This window comes from Silurus meridionalis, chromosome 14, assembly GCF_014805685.1.
Source record: "Silurus meridionalis isolate SWU-2019-XX chromosome 14, ASM1480568v1, whole genome shotgun sequence".
Taxonomy (NCBI): domain Eukaryota; kingdom Metazoa; phylum Chordata; class Actinopteri; order Siluriformes; family Siluridae; genus Silurus; species Silurus meridionalis.
Window position 1 is genome coordinate 922,217 of NC_060897.1, and position 17,631 is coordinate 939,847.

The 17,631-nt window shown below is 39.1% G+C and overlaps 2 protein-coding genes across 2 annotated transcripts; both read left to right on the plus strand.

Annotated features, from left to right (window-relative positions):
• The first annotated feature begins 4,341 nt into the window (after positions 1-4,341).
• On the plus strand, positions 4,342-9,190 carry LOC124396307 (perforin-1-like). Its single transcript, XM_046865382.1, has 5 exons — positions 4,342-4,391; positions 6,808-7,361; positions 7,479-7,617; positions 7,755-7,972; positions 8,182-9,190. The coding sequence occupies exons 2-5, from the start codon at positions 6,832-6,834 to the stop codon at positions 9,056-9,058; spliced, it is 1,764 nt and encodes a 587-aa protein (XP_046721338.1). The 5' UTR covers positions 4,342-4,391; positions 6,808-6,831; the 3' UTR covers positions 9,059-9,190.
• A 3,317-nt stretch (positions 9,191-12,507) lies between these two features.
• On the plus strand, positions 12,508-17,223 carry LOC124396306 (perforin-1-like). The gene is made up of 5 exons (XM_046865381.1): positions 12,508-12,571; positions 14,822-15,375; positions 15,499-15,637; positions 15,768-15,985; positions 16,172-17,223. Exons 1-5 carry the CDS (start codon positions 12,560-12,562, stop codon positions 17,049-17,051), a joined length of 1,803 nt encoding a protein of 600 aa, XP_046721337.1. The 5' UTR covers positions 12,508-12,559; the 3' UTR covers positions 17,052-17,223.
• Positions 17,224-17,631: the final 408 nt, after the last annotated feature.

Sequence of the window (17,631 nt, forward strand, 5' to 3'; positions counted from 1 at the left end):
CTGAGGGATAAGATGGTGTACATGGGAGTGGACCATCATCTGTCTGCCTGGACACTGGACTATCTCACAGACCGACCACAGTATGTGAGGACTCGTGACTGTGAGTCTGACATGATTGTCTGCAATACTGGAGCCCATGAACGGTTCTTGCCCGTTTCTCTTCACCATCTACACTGCAGACTTCATGTTTAGCTCAGCAACCTGTCACCTACAGAAGTTCTCTGATGACTCTGCCATCGTCGGTCTGATCACGAATGATGATGACAGAGAGTACAGAGGACTTATACAGAACTTTGTGGACTGGTGCCAACGGAGCTGCCTCCAGATAAATGCGGGGAAAACGAAAGAACTGGTGGTGGATTTCCGTGAGGCACAAACAAACTATCACCAGTGAACATTCAGGGTAGGGACATTGTGAGTGGACTCTTACAAATACCTGGGTGTTCACCTAAACAACAAACTGGACTGGACAGACAACACTGAGGCAATCTACAAGAAAGGGCAGAGCAGACTCTTTCTGCTGAGGAGACTAAGGTCTTTTGGAGTACAGGGAGAGCTACTGAAGACCTTTTTTGACTCTGTGGTGGCCTCAGCCATATTCTATGGAGTGGTCTGCTGGGGCAGCATATCTACTGCAGACAGGAAGAGACTAGACAAGCTGATCAGGAAGGCCAGCTCAGTCCTGGGGATTCCCCTGGACACTGTACAGGAGGTGGGAGAAAGGAGGATGGTAGCAAAACTATCATCATTGTTGCAGAACGCCTCCCACCCCCTGTATGAAACCGTTACATCGCTGAGCAGCTCTTTTAGTGACAGACTGATACATCCTAAGTGTCTGAAGGAGTGATACAGAAGGTCTTTTCTCCCTGCTGCTATTAGACTGTACAACCAAAGCTGTTCCCAGTAAAACCAGTCACCACCATACAACACTGCTATTACTTTTTAAGATGTGCAATAACTTTATCTGTGTGAAATATTATTAAACGAATCAGGTACAATATTATGTGCAATATTACCCGCAATTTACGTGCAATACTACCTTAAAACATGACTTAAAAAGCGTACTCTAGTTTTTTCCTATTTGTATTATTACATTGTACTGTATATATACTGGTATTGTAGTATATGTATATTATTTTTTAGATATTTGCATTAGAAATGGATAGCACCTGAGTTAAATATATGAGTGTCACAGCAGGGTCTAAATACTTATGAGCATGTGATATTTCAGTTTTCCTTTTTTAATAAATCTGCAAAAATGTCAACAATTCTGTGTTTTTCTATCAATATGGGGTGCTATTTGTACATTAATGAAGAAAAGAAAATAACTTAAATGACCTAAGCCAATGGCTGCAATATAACAAAGTGTGAAAAATTTAAGGGGGTCTGAATACTTTCCATACCCACTGTATAAGCCGCACCCACTGAATTTGACAAAGATTTTTAATCTAAACATAAATAAGCCACACCTGTGTATAAGCCACAGTCTACACTGAAACTAATGAACTTCACACAGGCTTTAACGAAAGACAGTGACTGTTACACGGGTGAAATATGTTGTGGCTCCTTTAAGAGCAGAGCGGTATTTTGGGAATAGCCTGCCGACTAATTTTTCCGCTATTTCTGCATGTGTGCAAGACCGAGGAATATGTCCTTATTATTTTCTGATGCTCATTTCTAAGTTTCTTTGACTTACCTGTATCACTGTTGCCAAGACAAATAAAAAAGCACGAGTTTTGGAAACCTGTCTGTGCTTATATGATTTCTGTTGCAACTGGAGTTAGCGAGCTCTCCCTTCACCCAGACTCAATGCGTTACAACGGCTTGTATCTAAACAGTAGCCGACCAAGAAAGTCATTGTTCACTGTCTTTTTCTTTCGGCTTATAGTCGGAAAATTACGGTAAGTACTGATGGTTTGATCATTGATGATTAAAGGAAACATGCATAGTTCAGCTCCAGAGTCTTCTGATTTATTATTTGTCACCCAACATGAACAGTCTGTTCCATATATAATACAGGAATTAGTCTACAGAATTAAGTCTCCAATACCATTACAGATATTCAGTGAATCAGTGAATTCCTGCTACACAGAAATCCATTCTAGTCTTCAAATATTTAACTCATGTCTTATTATAACATTACAAAAAAACATTAATTTTATAATTATAATGTATTTTCATATTCATTTTTGTATAGTTGATTAGGTTCCCAGGTGTTCTAGTGGTTAGGATGCAGCGCTCTCACTGCTGCGGCCAGGGTTCGATCCCCAGTCAGGGAACCAAACCCAGCCACTCTCAGTGCCGGTCCCAAGCCCGGATAACTGGGTAGGGTTGCGTTAGGAAGGGCATCCAGCGTAAAAAAATGTGCCAAATCAAACATGCGGAGGATCCGCTGTGGATCGGGAGAACAGGAGAAGCCGAAAGAAAGTTTTTTTATTTTTGTATAGTTGATTCTGTATTGAATTCCGTTATACATACAGTTGGTTGAATTGCTGCATTATACTTTTATGGTGTAATGTTTTTGACCTTAACAGTCAATGTGATATGTTAAAAAAGTTTTTTGGGGGGGCTAAATTGTAAAGTGGAAAGTTTACTATTTACATTGAGGTAAGATGTTGATGCATTAAATACTTAAGTATGATAGGTAATAAATGTGAAATATTTAATCGTATTTGTGTTTCAGATTACCTGGCTGTTTACAGAACGCACTTGAGAAACAGTTTAGTGAGAAGAAATCAATCTACATATAAAATATTGGTCACAAATGATTGACCACTGTAAGTAATAAACAGTAATAATAAAACAAGTAAAAAAAGATGTAAATTATAAGTAATAAAAGTATAGCACATCTACTAATAATTAGTAGATTTCTGTTTAAAAATGTCACCTTGTATTAGATTTTTTAAATCGATGCATTACATCTCTTCTTTTATGCCGATGCACAGAGGCAAATAAGTGAATCTTACCATCCTTAATTTATATTTATTTTCAGTTTAACAAACTGAGAAACTCAAATTATTGCTATTATTTTACTAAAATTGTGTAGCTCATTTAAAGCTTTACAATGTTTTCTGTTTTTAGGGACTGTCAGAAACAACCAGCTGACAGCAAATGTTACAGACCAAAAGGTGAAAGCCTACATAAAAAGGTGGCTTCACCTGGCAAGCGACAGAGACCGAGGGTGAAGAACAAAAGAGGAACAAAGACATACGATCCAAGGAACCTGTAAGTCAGTTTCATTTTTGCTGTGTGCAACTGTTTGTTATTGTTTCATGTTTTTTCTGAATACACAGTCTTGGAAAGTGTTCATTAAAACGTTTATCTGTTTATTGAGATAACAATATATAACAGTGTAATTTGAAGTTGAGGTTTTAAAGCCTGCCTGGAGTTTGCCAAAAGTCACCTGAAGGACTCTCAGACCATGAGAAACAAAGATTGAACTATTTGGCCTTAATGCTAAGTGTCATGTCTGGATGAAACCAGTCACCGCTCATCACCGGGCCAATACAATCTCGACAGTGAAGCATGGTGGTGGTAGCATCATGCTGTGGGGATGTTTTTCAGCAGCAGGATCTGGGACACTGGTCAGGATTAAGGGGAGATGAATCCAGCAATGTACAGAGACGTCCTTGATAAAAAACCTGCTATAGAGCACTTTGGACCTCAGACTGGGGCGACGGTTTCATCTTCCAACAGGACAACGTCCCCAAACACACAGCCAAGATAACAAAGGAGTAGCTACGGGATGACTTTACAAATGTCCTTAGTTGCCCAGCCGGAGCCCAGATTCAAACCTGATTGAATGGCTGTACACTGATGCTCCCCATTCAACCTGATGGAGTTTGAGAGGGTCTGCAAAGAATAAATTGTGAGAAACTGTCCAAAAATTGGTGTGTCAAAGCTTGTAGCATTAAACTCAAAATAATGAATTAATCAATCAAAAGCCTACAGGACTTTTTTTACTTTTCACAGTATGAGCAAAGAGATTATTAATGTGTGTTTGGTCCTCTGTGGACAGCAGTGGACAGTCTACCAACTCTGTACAAGTGAGGTCCAATATTGATGAGGAACAAACAAGTAAAAGCAAAATGGGCCAAAATGTAAAGTTTGAGCATCTGGAATTCAACAACATTGAAACGGTTAATAATAACAGCCTAACACACACACACACACACACACACACACACACACACACACACACACACACACAACCACTTAGAACAGTTCACACTTTTTTTTAAACCTCAAAATCTATAGACCCATTTATAGATCGAAGTCACCCTGCCCCAGGTCATGAAATTGTGTATAAATACCCTGTAGAATTAAAGAAGAGCTCATTTTGAAAACCCTTCTAAGGTGCACAGCTTTTATCTACTCATACGAACTTCAAGGTAAGTAAAAAGTCCTCAAGCTTTAAATTGTCCATTTTTAATGGACACAACTTTTTTCCAATTATGAAAATAGTGACTACTTTATTTCAGTAAATCTACTGTATGGTAAATATATATGTAAAATTATTCTCAAAATTTTCAAAGACAAAACACTGTAATTATTAATTAAGCAATGCTGATATCCACACACACATAAATTAGGTCAGGAACATGAATAAATGCAATACTGAATATTGTTATATTGTTGTTGTATCGACATTTGCAAGTTTTTTGTTACTCACTATGAACAGTTTTCTCTGAAAACAGACAGATGTAACTGGCACCATCATTGTTTATGTAATATATAAATAAAAACAAACTGCAGGTAATTTTTGATTCAACAGCATATTTTAAATAATAATACAAATGAAAGCTGAATGGACAGAAATGATGGCATCCTTTACCGAATATCTTTTTACACAATCTTTAAGGACAATCACTGCTTTTGAATAATTTTTGCAACTGTAGTCACAGGAGCATCATACTGCTTGGTGGTCTTGAAGGTGTGGTCCACACAAAGATACAGCAGCAGAGTGACAACTTTTCTTCATTGAAATAGACTGAATGACTGATTACAAGATTGAAGATGTGCGATACTAATTACAGAAAACTATTAGTTTGAACCCTCACCATTCAGAATCCACAATCAAAAGTAAAGTCAGATTTGTATTAAATAAACTGTGATGGCTGCCAATAAATTCTGTCTTTCAGGATATATTTTTTTTTAATATTGTGGGTTTTTTAATCTGCATATCACAGTAATTAGAGTCAGAATGTGTGTATTGATATATGTGTTTGTGTTCAGTATTATTGCAGAGAGAAACAAACACTTTTTTGCCTGTTTGCAGAGCGTTTGAAAAGCAAAGTTCTATGATCAAAAAGGAAAAAAGCTCTTTGTGTAGTGTCATGTTTATTTCAGCAGGAGTTTGTGTATTTTCTTAAATATCCCCACTGTGTGAGGCTGTAGCAGAAAAACAGACAGAATGTCTCCTGACTGAGAAGTTGCTTAATTTTATGTGCGTTTTTTTCAGCACACTTTAAAGGACCAAATTAAAAGTCTCAACAGAAAGTTGCAGTATTTCACTGTGTGTGTGTGTGTGTGTGTGTGTTTGCTGGGTGAACCACCAGCTCTGCCGTTCTCTCTCTCTGTGGTTCTGCCAGTTGTTGAAAGCATAAAGAGGAAGACATAAGTAAACTGTGTGCAATAAAACAAAAATGAGACTCATAGCTGATGTATGACCACGCCCCGCTACCATATACCTCCACAAACTCAGGGTATGGGTGGGGGGCTTGCAACTGACCCTCCTCCCCCAAATATAGGGGCTACTACTCAATGGTGCAGTATTTTGTCTGTCACTGAGAGCTACTACAATTTTTAGACCAATTTTCAATCCACAGTTTAAAGACACTGAGGTGGTATATGTGTAGTGCATCTTCTCCATCTGTGCATCTGACTTCATAGTCAAATTCTTTGACTTACCATGTGACCACAAATAGTCCTTGCTATATAGCAGACACCCGTATCCAGAGCGACATACAAAAGTGCTTTAAATCTCTATCAATGAATAAATCAACACTGGTTCACGATGTTACAGATTTAGAATATCATCAGCTAATAAAACTCTGCTGAGAGGGATTATTGTACAATTCTTTAAACAAAGACATGAAACAAACGGGGGAAAAAGTGCTAGTTTAAGTTGCTTAATGTATGTTTAAGTTACTACTTTACCAGATGGGTAGCAAAACAAAAACTTCACCTCCCTAAATAAACTCCTGTAGTCAAGATCCCTCAGATTACAGACAGGATTGGTAGCCTTGTGCCTGTATTAAATTCTCCTGTCCTGTGGTAATTGACAAAAATGTGGATATTTGCTATCCAGGCAAGGGTTTACTGAATTTGGTTCCTCCTCCCAACTTTCCTTGAAGACATCTATGACTCTAAGGATCACATTGAGTAGGGAGACTTCCATAATTTTGTTTGAGTGTTAAATCAACCATTGGTTTCAGCACTACCGAAAACCCAATTTTGTGAGGGTCTATAGGAGACTCATAGAGACAAGGAAATAAGACAAGCAAACAAAACACAAAATTAAAAGCTTAACACTTTGTGGCTGACTGTGTGGGGGCTAACTGATCTTCCAAATAAGTCAATCTCTCTCTGTTTATAAGAGATGCTGAAAGCAAAAACAGAAGCTGACATTAGTTAAATTGGTGTAATGACACAGTACCCACTCCATAATTCTTCAGTTTTCTGAGGATTTAGACTTCCTTTTCAGCCTCCTTAATGTTGGTGATGATAATGAGAAGTGCAGAAGAACATGATTAGTATTTAGCATGTGTGGCATAACCATTTCTTTCTGTGTCTTTTCCTTAACAGGACACGCAGACACCAAGTCCAGCCATGCTACAGGCACTTCTGATTTGGGTTGTCTTTGCCACCTTTCTCACTCCTACAAGCAGCCAGAGCTGTATAAAGGCGAATGAGTCTCAGTGTAACAATGCAAATTTCATCCCAGGATCCAACCTGGCAGGAGAAGGCTTTGATATCACCACCATGGAACGGAAAGGTGCCTTTGTCATTGACATGAGTTCCTGGCTCAAGAAAGACAAAACCTGCACTCTGTGTGAAAATCCCTACATGGGAGGTGTAAAGCAGAAGCTCCCGGTTTCTGTGGTGGACTGGAGACCGAGTCAGAAGTGCAGCATGAAGGTGTCCAGCTCCGTCTACCACTCCAGTGAGTCCTTGTTCAACTCCAGCACCTCGTCTATTGAAAACCGCTGGCAGCAAGACTTGAACCTAGTGACTCCAAAAGTCCAGGGATCAGTGATGATGGCAGGCACTAACTCCAAGCTGGCTAAATATTCAATGCAGAAAACCAAAAAAGACAAGTTCAGCTTCACCAGCCAGATCGTCAAATGTGGATACTACAAGTAAGAAGTGATCATTTGTGTTTGAACAATGCTGTCTCAAATCGATTTTTATTTAATTATACTAATAGAGAATCAGTCAGTTTGTTCATAAATTCTACTTCATGGTCTGTCTTCTAGTTACAGGGTTTTAAAACATCCAGTCATTAGCCATGACCTAAATGAAGAATTTAAAAGTCTCCCTCAGAGATATGATAAGTGTACAAAGCACCTGTACTTCAAGCTGATTGACATGTTTGGTACTCATTACATCAAAAAGGTGAATATGGTAATCGAAGCAGCATCATTTATCTGTGTTTAAAGTAGTCTATTCAATCACAGTGAATACAACTTTTTACTTTTCACAACAGTTTTAGAATGAATAATGTTGACTGGAAACATTGTGACTGTGTACAGGTGACTCTGGGTGGAGAAATTCGCTCTGTGACCAGCATAAAGGAGTGCCAGGCATCACTGCAGGGTCTGAGTGTGGACGAGGTGAAGTCCTGTCTGGATCTGGAGGCTTCTGTCAGTATGGGAATAGGTTCAGACATGCAAAATGAGGCTTATCACTGCAAGCAGGCCAAGAAAAAGTATCTGAATGAAAGAAGCTTCTCCAGCACTTTCAGTGACAGGTTTGTTCCTCTCTCTCTCTCTCTCTCTCTCTCTCTCTCTCTCTCTCTCTTTGTGTAATCAATTTGTTGTCAATAGTGTTACAAATCATCATTGCTATATGAACTGCCCAAATAAACAAACTATTTATTAGGTTAAGCTGGTGAAATTATTCCAAACATCTATAAAATACATGGTTATTATTAAAAAAAACAAACATTTTCTCCAAAAGGGAAACAAACGTGCTTGGCGGCAAAACTGAGAATGTCGATCTCCTTTTCTCATCAAATACCAATCCAAAGGCCTATAAGCAGTGGGTCTCATCTCTACCTGCTCACCCTGATGTGCTTTCTTACTCGCTCATGCCTCTTGATGATCTGCTGCCAAGGAAGTCATCAATCCAAGCACATTTACGCAACGCCATCAAGGACTACATCCTCCAGAGGGCCCTGATACTCAACTGCACAAGCCCATGTAAGACTGGTGTAAGGACCAACCCCAAGGAACCATGTAGCTGCAGCTGCCACAACAACCCAGGTGTTGCTCTCAACTGCTGCCCCACTCAGAAAGGCTTTGCTCATGTCACTGTAACTATTATCAAAGCCACAGGTTTGTATGGAGATTACATCGGTCAGACGGATGGGTATGTCAAGATCCTCCTCAACGGAAAACACCCAAGAGGAAAGACATCCATGATCCCAAATAACGATCCAATTTGGAACAGCGATTTTTATCTGGAAACTGTGGACCTTTCTAAATTCAAGAGTGTGAAGCTGGAGGTCTGGGATGAGGACAGTTGGTCAGATGATGATCTACTCGGGGGTTGTAGTGTTCCACTGAAAAGTGGAATAAATAACAATATCTGTCCCCTTAATCATGGACTGCTGTATTATAAAGTCCAGGTGAACTGCATCACTAGTTTGACTGGTCCTTCATGCATGCAGTACAAGCCTTCTCCCATGGACTCACAGCTGCCGAAAGAGTACGTCTCCAGGAACGCTTACCCAATTCCCAGAAACATGCTCCTGGAGATGGGCGTGCTCCTCAACGAACGCATTGCCTGCTTCAACATGAGCAACATCCGCAAAGCTGAAGGTTTTGAGTTGTAAACTAACTGTGTTTTTAGAGCAGCTATCGCATATTTACGCCAGCTATCAAAACATTTATAGTACTATAAGTGTGCATTATATTGACAGCCTATAGCTTAATATATCATACAGTAAATATCAATGAATATAACATCTGCTGCATTTTGCATTTTAAAAGCTTAATAAAAGTTTCATGAAGCTACACGTTGTTGAATTATTCTTGATTGAAGCCTGATTTTATGGTAGAAGAATGTAACACTATAGCATTTTTGCACTGGGGAACATCCATAAAGCCCACACTTATCACAGCAAAGGTGTGTAGCTATGTGTGTTTTTTCTTTTCACAGCATGAGCAAAGACGTGTCCATGAGATCAGAACATCAGACTGACTGTCACTTTAAAAAACTATCTGGTTCTAAACAAAGCTGTTCTACATGCACAGTAGACACTCTACCAATAATAATAAACAGATAATAAAACAAATCAATTTCAATCCATTCCACCATCATTTATTTATTATTATATATACATGCCTCTATGGCCTGGTCCGCTGGAGTCCCTCTCCAGGACATTTGCAATGCTGCGGGCTGGCCACCCTGCTGACCTTTGTCAGGTTCTATACCCTTGACTATAGAGCCAATTCCGGCTCCTCTGTCCTGGACTCTGTCTTTGCTCTTTCATACTAGGCAGGGACTGGTCAGTGCGGCATGATTGAATGAATGTCACTTCAATTAGAATATCGACCTATAACACCTAAGCCATATTGGGATTTCTTACTTAGTGTTTCACATTTGTTAACGTCAGATTTGCTCTCTTTTTGGCATATTGCATTCAATGTTTGAATTTATCTCACATTAAGGAAGAGTGATTAGGGGAAGTATAAGAGAACTTATGAGAGAAAGTTTATTTAAATTATACTTATGATACACTGCAGCGTCCAATTACCGTAATTTCCGGACGCACCCATATATAAGCCTAAATTTGACAAAGATTTTTATTTTAAACATAAATAAGTCTATAAGCCGCAGGTGTCTACACTGAAACTAATGAACTTTACACAGGCTTTAACGAAAGACAGTGTCTGTAACACGGTGTAACGGGTGAAATATGTTGTGGCTCCTTTAATAGCAGAGCGGCGGATTAGCCTGCTGACGCATTTTTCCGCTATTACTGCATGTGTGCAAGACCGAGGAATATGTCCTTATTATTTTCTGATTCTCATTTCTAAGTTTCTTTGACTAACCCTTAACGCTGTTGCCAAAAAAAAAAAAAAGCACGAGTTTTGGAAACCTGTCTGTGCTTATATGATTTCTGTTGCAACTGGAGTTAGCGAGCTCTCCCTTCACCCAGACTCTTACAACGGCTTGTATATAAACAGTAGCCGACCAAGAAAGTCATTGTTCACTGTCTTCCTCCTTCCTTTCACAAATATTTCTCTCGAGAGTTTTTCGATCCCCAGTCAGGGAACCAACCCCAGCCACTTTCAGTGCCGGTCCCAAGCCCGGATAACTGGGGAGGGTTGCGTTAGGAAGGGCATCCAGTGTAAAAACATGTGCCAAATCAAACATGCGGCGGATCCGCTGTGGCGCCCCCTAATGGGAGAAGCCGAAAGAAAGTTTTTTTATTTTTGTATAGTTGATTCTGGATTGAATTCCTTTATACATACAGTTGGGTAAATTGCTGCATTATACTTTTATGGTGTAATGTTTTTGACCTTAACAGTCAATGTGATATCTTACAAACTTTTTCTTGGGGGGCTAAATTGTAAAGTGGAAAGTTCACTATTTACATTGAGGTAAGATGTTGATGCATTAAATACTTGAGTATGATAGGTAATAAATGTGAAATATTTAATCGTATTTGTGTTTCAGATTACCTGGCTGTTTACAGAACGCACTTGAGAAACAGTTTAGTGAGGAGAAATCAATCTACATATAAGATATTGGTCACAAATGATTGACCACTGTAAGTAATAAACAGTAATAATAAAACAAGTAAAAAAAGATGTAAATTATAAGTAATAAAAGTATAGCACATCTACTAATAATTAGTAGATTTATGTTTAAAAATGTCACCTTGTATTAGATTTTTTAAATCGATGCATTACATCTTTACTTTTATGCCGATGCACAGAGGCAAATAAGTGAATCTTACCATCCTTAATTTATATTTATTTTCAGTTTAACAAACTGACAAACTCAAATTATTGCTATTATTTTACTAAAATTGTGTAGCTCATTTAAAGCTTTACAATGTTTTCTGTTTTTAGGGACTGTCAGAAACAACCAGCTGACAGCAAATGTTACAGACCAAAAGGTGAAAGCCTACATAAAAAGGTGGCTTCACCTGGCAAGCGACAGAGACCGAGGGTGAAGAACAAGAAAGGAACAAAGACATACGATCCAAGGAACCTGTAAGTCAGTTACATTTTTGTGTTCATTAAAACGTTTATCTGTTTATTGAGATAACAATATATAACAGTGTAATTTGAAGTTGAGGTTTTAAAGCCTGCCTGGAGTTTGCCGAAAGTCACCTGAAGGACTCTCAGACCATGGGAAAAACAAAGATTAAACTAATTGGCCTGAATGCTAAGTGTCATGTCTGGATGAAACCAGTCACCGCTCATCACCGGGCCAATACAATCTCGACAGTGAAGCATGGTGGTGGTAGCATCATGAGGTCTGGATGTTTTCCAGCAGCAGGATCTGGGACACTGGTCAGGATTAAGGGGAGATGAATCCAGCAATGTACAGAGACGTCCTTGATAAAAAAAGCTGCTATAGAGCACTTTGGACCTCAGACTGGGGCGACGGTTTCATCTTTCAACAGGACAACGTCCCCAAACACACAGCCAAGATAACAAAGGAGTAGCTACGGGATGACTTTACAAATGTCCTTAAGTTGCCCAGCCGGAGCCCAGATTCAAACCTGATTGAATGGCTGCACACTGATGCTCCCCATTCAACCTGATGGAGTTTGAGAGGGTCTGCAAAGAATAAATTGTGAGAAACTGTCCAAAAATTGGTGTGTCAAAGCTTGTAGCATTAAACTCAAAAATAATGAATTAATCAATCAAAAAGCCTACAGGACTTTTTTTTTTTACTTTTCACAGTATGAGCAAAGAGATTATTAATGTGTGTTTGGTCCTCTGTGGACAGCAGTGGACAGTCTACCAACTCTGTACAAGTGAGGTCCAATATTGATGAGGAACAAACAAGTAAAAGCAAAATGGGCCAAAATGTAAAGTTTGAGCATCTGGAATTCAACAGCATTGAAACGGTTAATAATAACAGCCTAACACACACACACACACACACACACACACACACACACACACACACACACACAACACTTAGAACAGTTCACACTTTTTTTTTAAACCCCTCAAAATCTATAGACCCATTTATAGATCGAGAAGTCACCCTGCCCCAGGTCATGAAATTGTGTATAAATACCCCTGTAGAATTAAAGAAGAGCTCATTTTGAAAACCCTTCTAATGTGCACAGCTTTTATCTACTCATATGAACTTCAAGGTAAGTAAAAAGTCCTCAAGCTTTAAATTGTCCATTTTTAATGGACACAACTTTTTTCCTATTATGAAAATACTGACTACTTTATTTCAGTAAATCTACTGTATGGTAAATATATATTTCAAATTATTCTCAAAACTTTCAAAGACAAAACACTGTAATTATTAATTAAACAATGCTGATATCCACACACACATAAATTAGGTCAGGAACATGAATAAATGCAATACTGAATATTGTTATATTGTTGTTGTATCGACATTTGCAAGTTTTTTGTTACTCACTATGAACAGTTTTCTCTGAAAACAGACAGATGTAACTGGCACCATCATTGTTTATGTAATATATAAATAAAAACAAACTGCAGGTAATTTTTAATTTAACAGCATATTTTAAATAATAATACAAATGAAAGCTGAATGGACAGAAATGATGGCATCCTTTACCGAATATCTTTTTACACAATCTTTAAGGACAATCACTGCTTTTGAATAATTTTTGCAACCGTAGTCACAGGAGCATCATACTGCTTGGTGGTCTTGAAGGTGTGGTCCACACAAAGATACAGCAGCAGAGTGCCAACTTTTCTTCATTGAAATAGACTGAATGACTGATTACAAGATTGAAGATGTGCGATACTAATTACAGAAAACTATTAGTTTGAACCCTCACCATTCAGAATCCACAATCAAAAGTAAAGTCAGATTTGTATTAAATAAACTGTGATGGCTGCCAATAAATTCTGTCTTTCAGGATATATATTTTTTAATATTGTGGGTTCTATGTTTTTTTAATTTGCATATCACAGTAATTAGAGTCAGAATATGTGTATTGATATATGTGTTTGTGTTCAGTATTATTGCAGAGAGAAACAAACACTTTTTCCCCTGTTTGCAGAGCGTTTGAAAAGCCAAGTTTGTGTATTTAGTTAAATACCCCCACTGTGTGAGGCTGTAGCAGAAAACTTGGACAGACAGACAGACAGACAGACAGACAGACAGACAGAATGTCTCCTGACTGAGAAGCTGCTTAATTTTATTTGCCTTTTTTACAGCACACTTTAAAAAAAGACCAAATTAAAGGTCTCAACAGAAATTTGCAGTATTTCGCTGTGTGTGTGTGTGTGTGTGTGTGTGTGTGTGTGTGTTTGCTGGGTGAACCACCACCTCTGCCGTTCTCTCTCTCTGTGGTTCTGCCAGTTATTGAAAGGATAAAGAGGAAGACATAAGTAAACTGTGTGCAATAAGACAGAAATGAGATTCACAGCTGATGTATGACCACGCCCCGCTACCATATACCTCCACTAACACAGGGTATGGGTGGGGGGCTTGCAACTGACCCTCCTCCCCTAAATATAGGGGCTACTACTCAATGGTGCAGTATTTTGTATGACTAATTTCAATCCACAGTTTAAAGACACTGAGGTGGTATATGAGCAGTGCATGTTCTCTATCTGTGCATCTGACTTCATAGTCAAATTATTTGACTCACCATGTGACCACAAATAGTCCTTGCTATATTTAAATATACAGCAGTATATAGCAGACACCCGTATCCAGAGCGACATACAAAAGTGCTTTAAATCTCTATCAATGAATAAATCAACACTGGTTCACTGGTTACTGACTTAGAATATCATCAGCTAATAAAACTCTGCTGAGAGGGATTATTGCACAATTCTTTAAACAAAGACATGAAACAAACGGGGGAAAAAGTGCTAGTTTAAGTTGCTTGATGTATGTTTAAGTTACTACTTTACCAGATGGGTAGCAAAACAAAAACTTCACCTCCCTAAATAAACTCCTGTAGTCAAGATTCCTCAGATTACAGCCAGGATTGGTAGTCTTGTGCCTGTATTAAATTTCCCTGTCCTGTGTTAATTGACAAAAATGTGGATATTTGCTATCCAGGCAAGGGTTTACTGAATTTGGTTCCTCCTCCCAACTTTTCTTAAAGACATCTATGACTCTAAGGATCACATTGAGTAGGGAGACTTCCATAATTTTGTTGGAGTGTTAAATCAACCATTGGTTTCAGCACTACCGAAAACCCAAGTTTGTGAGGGTCTATAGGAGACTCATAGAGACAAGGAAATAAGACAAGCAAACAAAACACAAAATTAAAATCTTAACACTTTGTGGCTGACTGTGTGGGGGCTAACTGATCTTTCAAATAATGAGAAGTGCAGAAGGACACGATTAGTATTTAGCATGTGTGGCACAACCATTTCTTTCTGTGTCTCTTCCTTAACAGGACAAACAGACACCAAGTCCAGCCATGCTACAGGCACTTCTGATTTGGGGTGTCTTTGCCACCTTTCTCACTCCTACAAACAGCCAGAGCTGTATAAAGGCCAATGAGTCTCAGTGTAACGATGCAGATTTCATCCCAGGATCCAACCTGGCAGGAGAAGGCTTTGATATCACCACCATGGAACGGAAAGGTGCTTTTGTTATCGACATGAGTTCCTGGCTCAAGAAAGACAGAACCTGCACTCTGTGTAAAAATCCCTACATGAGAGGTGTAAAGCAGAAGCTCCCGGCTTCTGTGGTGGACTGGAGACCGAGTCAGAGGTGCAGAATGAAGGTGTCCAGCTCCGTCTACCACTCCAGTGAGTCCTTGGTCAGCTCCAGCACGTCGTCTATTGAAAACCGCTGGCAGACAGACTTGAACATAGTGACTCCAAAAGTCCAGGGATCAGTGATGATGGCAGGCACTAACTCCAAGCTGGCTGAATATTCAATGCAGAAAACCAAAAACGACAAGTTCAGCTTCACCAGCCAGATCGTCAAATGTGGATACTACAAGTAAGAAGTGATCATTTGTGTTTGAACAATGCTGTCTCAAGTTGATTTTTATTTAATTATACTAATAGAGAATCAGTCAACATTTCTGAGTTTTTGAGTTCTACTTTATGGTCTGTCTTCTAGTTACAGGGTTTTAAAACGTCCAGTCATTAGCCATGACCTAAATGAAGATTTGAAAAGTCTCCCTCAGAGATATGATAAGTCTACAAAGCACCTGTACTTCAAGCTGATTGACATGTTTGGTACTCATTATATCATGAAGGTGACTCTGAAGCAGCATCATCTATCTGTGTTTAAAGTAGTCTATTTAAGCACAGTGAATACAACTTTTTACATTTCACAACAGTTTCAGAATGAATAATGTTGTCTGGAAACATTGTGACTGTGTACAGGTGAGACTGGGTGGAGAAATTCGCTCTGTGACCAGCATAAAGGAGTGCCAGGCATCACTGCAGGGTCTGAGTGTGGACGAGGTAAAGTCTTGTCTGGATCTGGAGGCTTCTGTCAGTATGGGAATAGGATCAGACATGCAAAATGAGGCTCATCACTGCAAGAAGGCCAAAGAAAAGTCTATGAACAAAAGAAGCTTCTCCAGCACCTTCAGTGACAGGTTTGTTCCCCCGTCACTCTCTTCGTGTGTAATCAATTTGTTGTCGAAAGTGTTACAAAACATTGTTGCTATATGAACTGCCCAAATTAACAACCTATTTGTTAAGATAGCTAAATTATTTCAAACATCTATAAAATACATGGTTATTATTTTAAAAATTGTGGGGTTTTTTATTTTCTCCAAAAGGGAAACAAACGTGTTTGGTGGCAACACTGAGAATGTCGATCTCCTTTTCTCATCAAATACCGATCCAAAGGCCTATAAGGAGTGGGTTTCATCTCTACCTGCTCACCCTGATGTTCTTTCTTACTCGCTCATGCCTCTTCATGATCTGCTGCCAAGGAAGTCATCAATCCGAGCACATTTACGCAAAGCCATCGAGGACTACATCCTCCAGAGGGCTCTGATACGCAACTGCGCAAGCCCATGTAAGACTGGTGTAAAGACCAACCCAAAGGAACCATGTAGCTGCAGCTGCCACAACAACAAAGGTGTGGCTCTCAACTGCTGCCCCACTCAGAAAGGCTTTGCTCATGTCACTGTAACTATTATCAAAGCCACAGGTTTGTATGGAGATTACTTCGGTCAGACGGATGGGTATGTCAAGATCCTCCTCAACGGAAACCACCCAAGAGGAAAGACGTCCATAATCCCAGATAATGACAATCCCGTTTGGAACCGCAATTTTCATCTGGAAACTGTGGACCTTTCTAAATTCGGGAGTGTGAAGCTGGAGGTCTGGGATGAGGACAGTGGGTCAGATGACGATCTACTCGGGGGTTGTAGTGTTCAACTGAAAAGTGGAGCAAATAACAATATTTGTTCCCTTAATCATGGACTGCTGTATTATAAAGTCCAGGTGAACTGCATCACTGGTTTGACTGGTTCTTCATGCATGGAGTACAACCCTTCACCCATGGACTCACAGCTGAAGAAAGTGTACATCTCCCGGAACGCTTACCCGATTCCCAGAGACATGCTCCTGGAGATGGGCGTGCTCCTTGACGAACGCATTCCCCGCTTCAACATGAGCAACATCCGCAAAGCTGAAGGTCTTGAGTTGTAAACTAACTGTGCAGCTATCGCATATTCACGCCAGCTATCAAAACCTTTATAGTAGAATAAGTGTGCATTATATTGACAACCTAAAGCTTAATATATCATACATTATATATAAATGAATATAACATCTGCTGCATTTTGCATTTTAAAAGCTTAATAAAAGTTTCAAGAAGCTACACGTTGATGGAAAAATTCTTGATGGAAGCCTGATGTTGTGGTAGAAGTATGTAAAGTATTTTTGCACTGGGGAACATCCATAAAGCCCACACATCTCACAGCAAAGGAGTGTAGCTATGTGTGTTTTTTCTTTTTACAGCATGAGCAAAGACGTGTCCATGAGATCAGAACATCAGACTGACTGTCACTTTAAAAAGTGATTTGGTTCTAAAGAAAGCTGTTCTACATGCACAGTAGACACTCTACCAATAATAATAAACAGATAATAAAACAAATTAAATAAATCAAAAGTAAAACTGACCAAAATGTAAAGTTTAATCGACTAGAATTCAACAGCGCTGCGGTGTAATGATTGATTACAAAATCTTAACACACCCTCTAACACCTTTTTTCACTCCTTTTTTCAA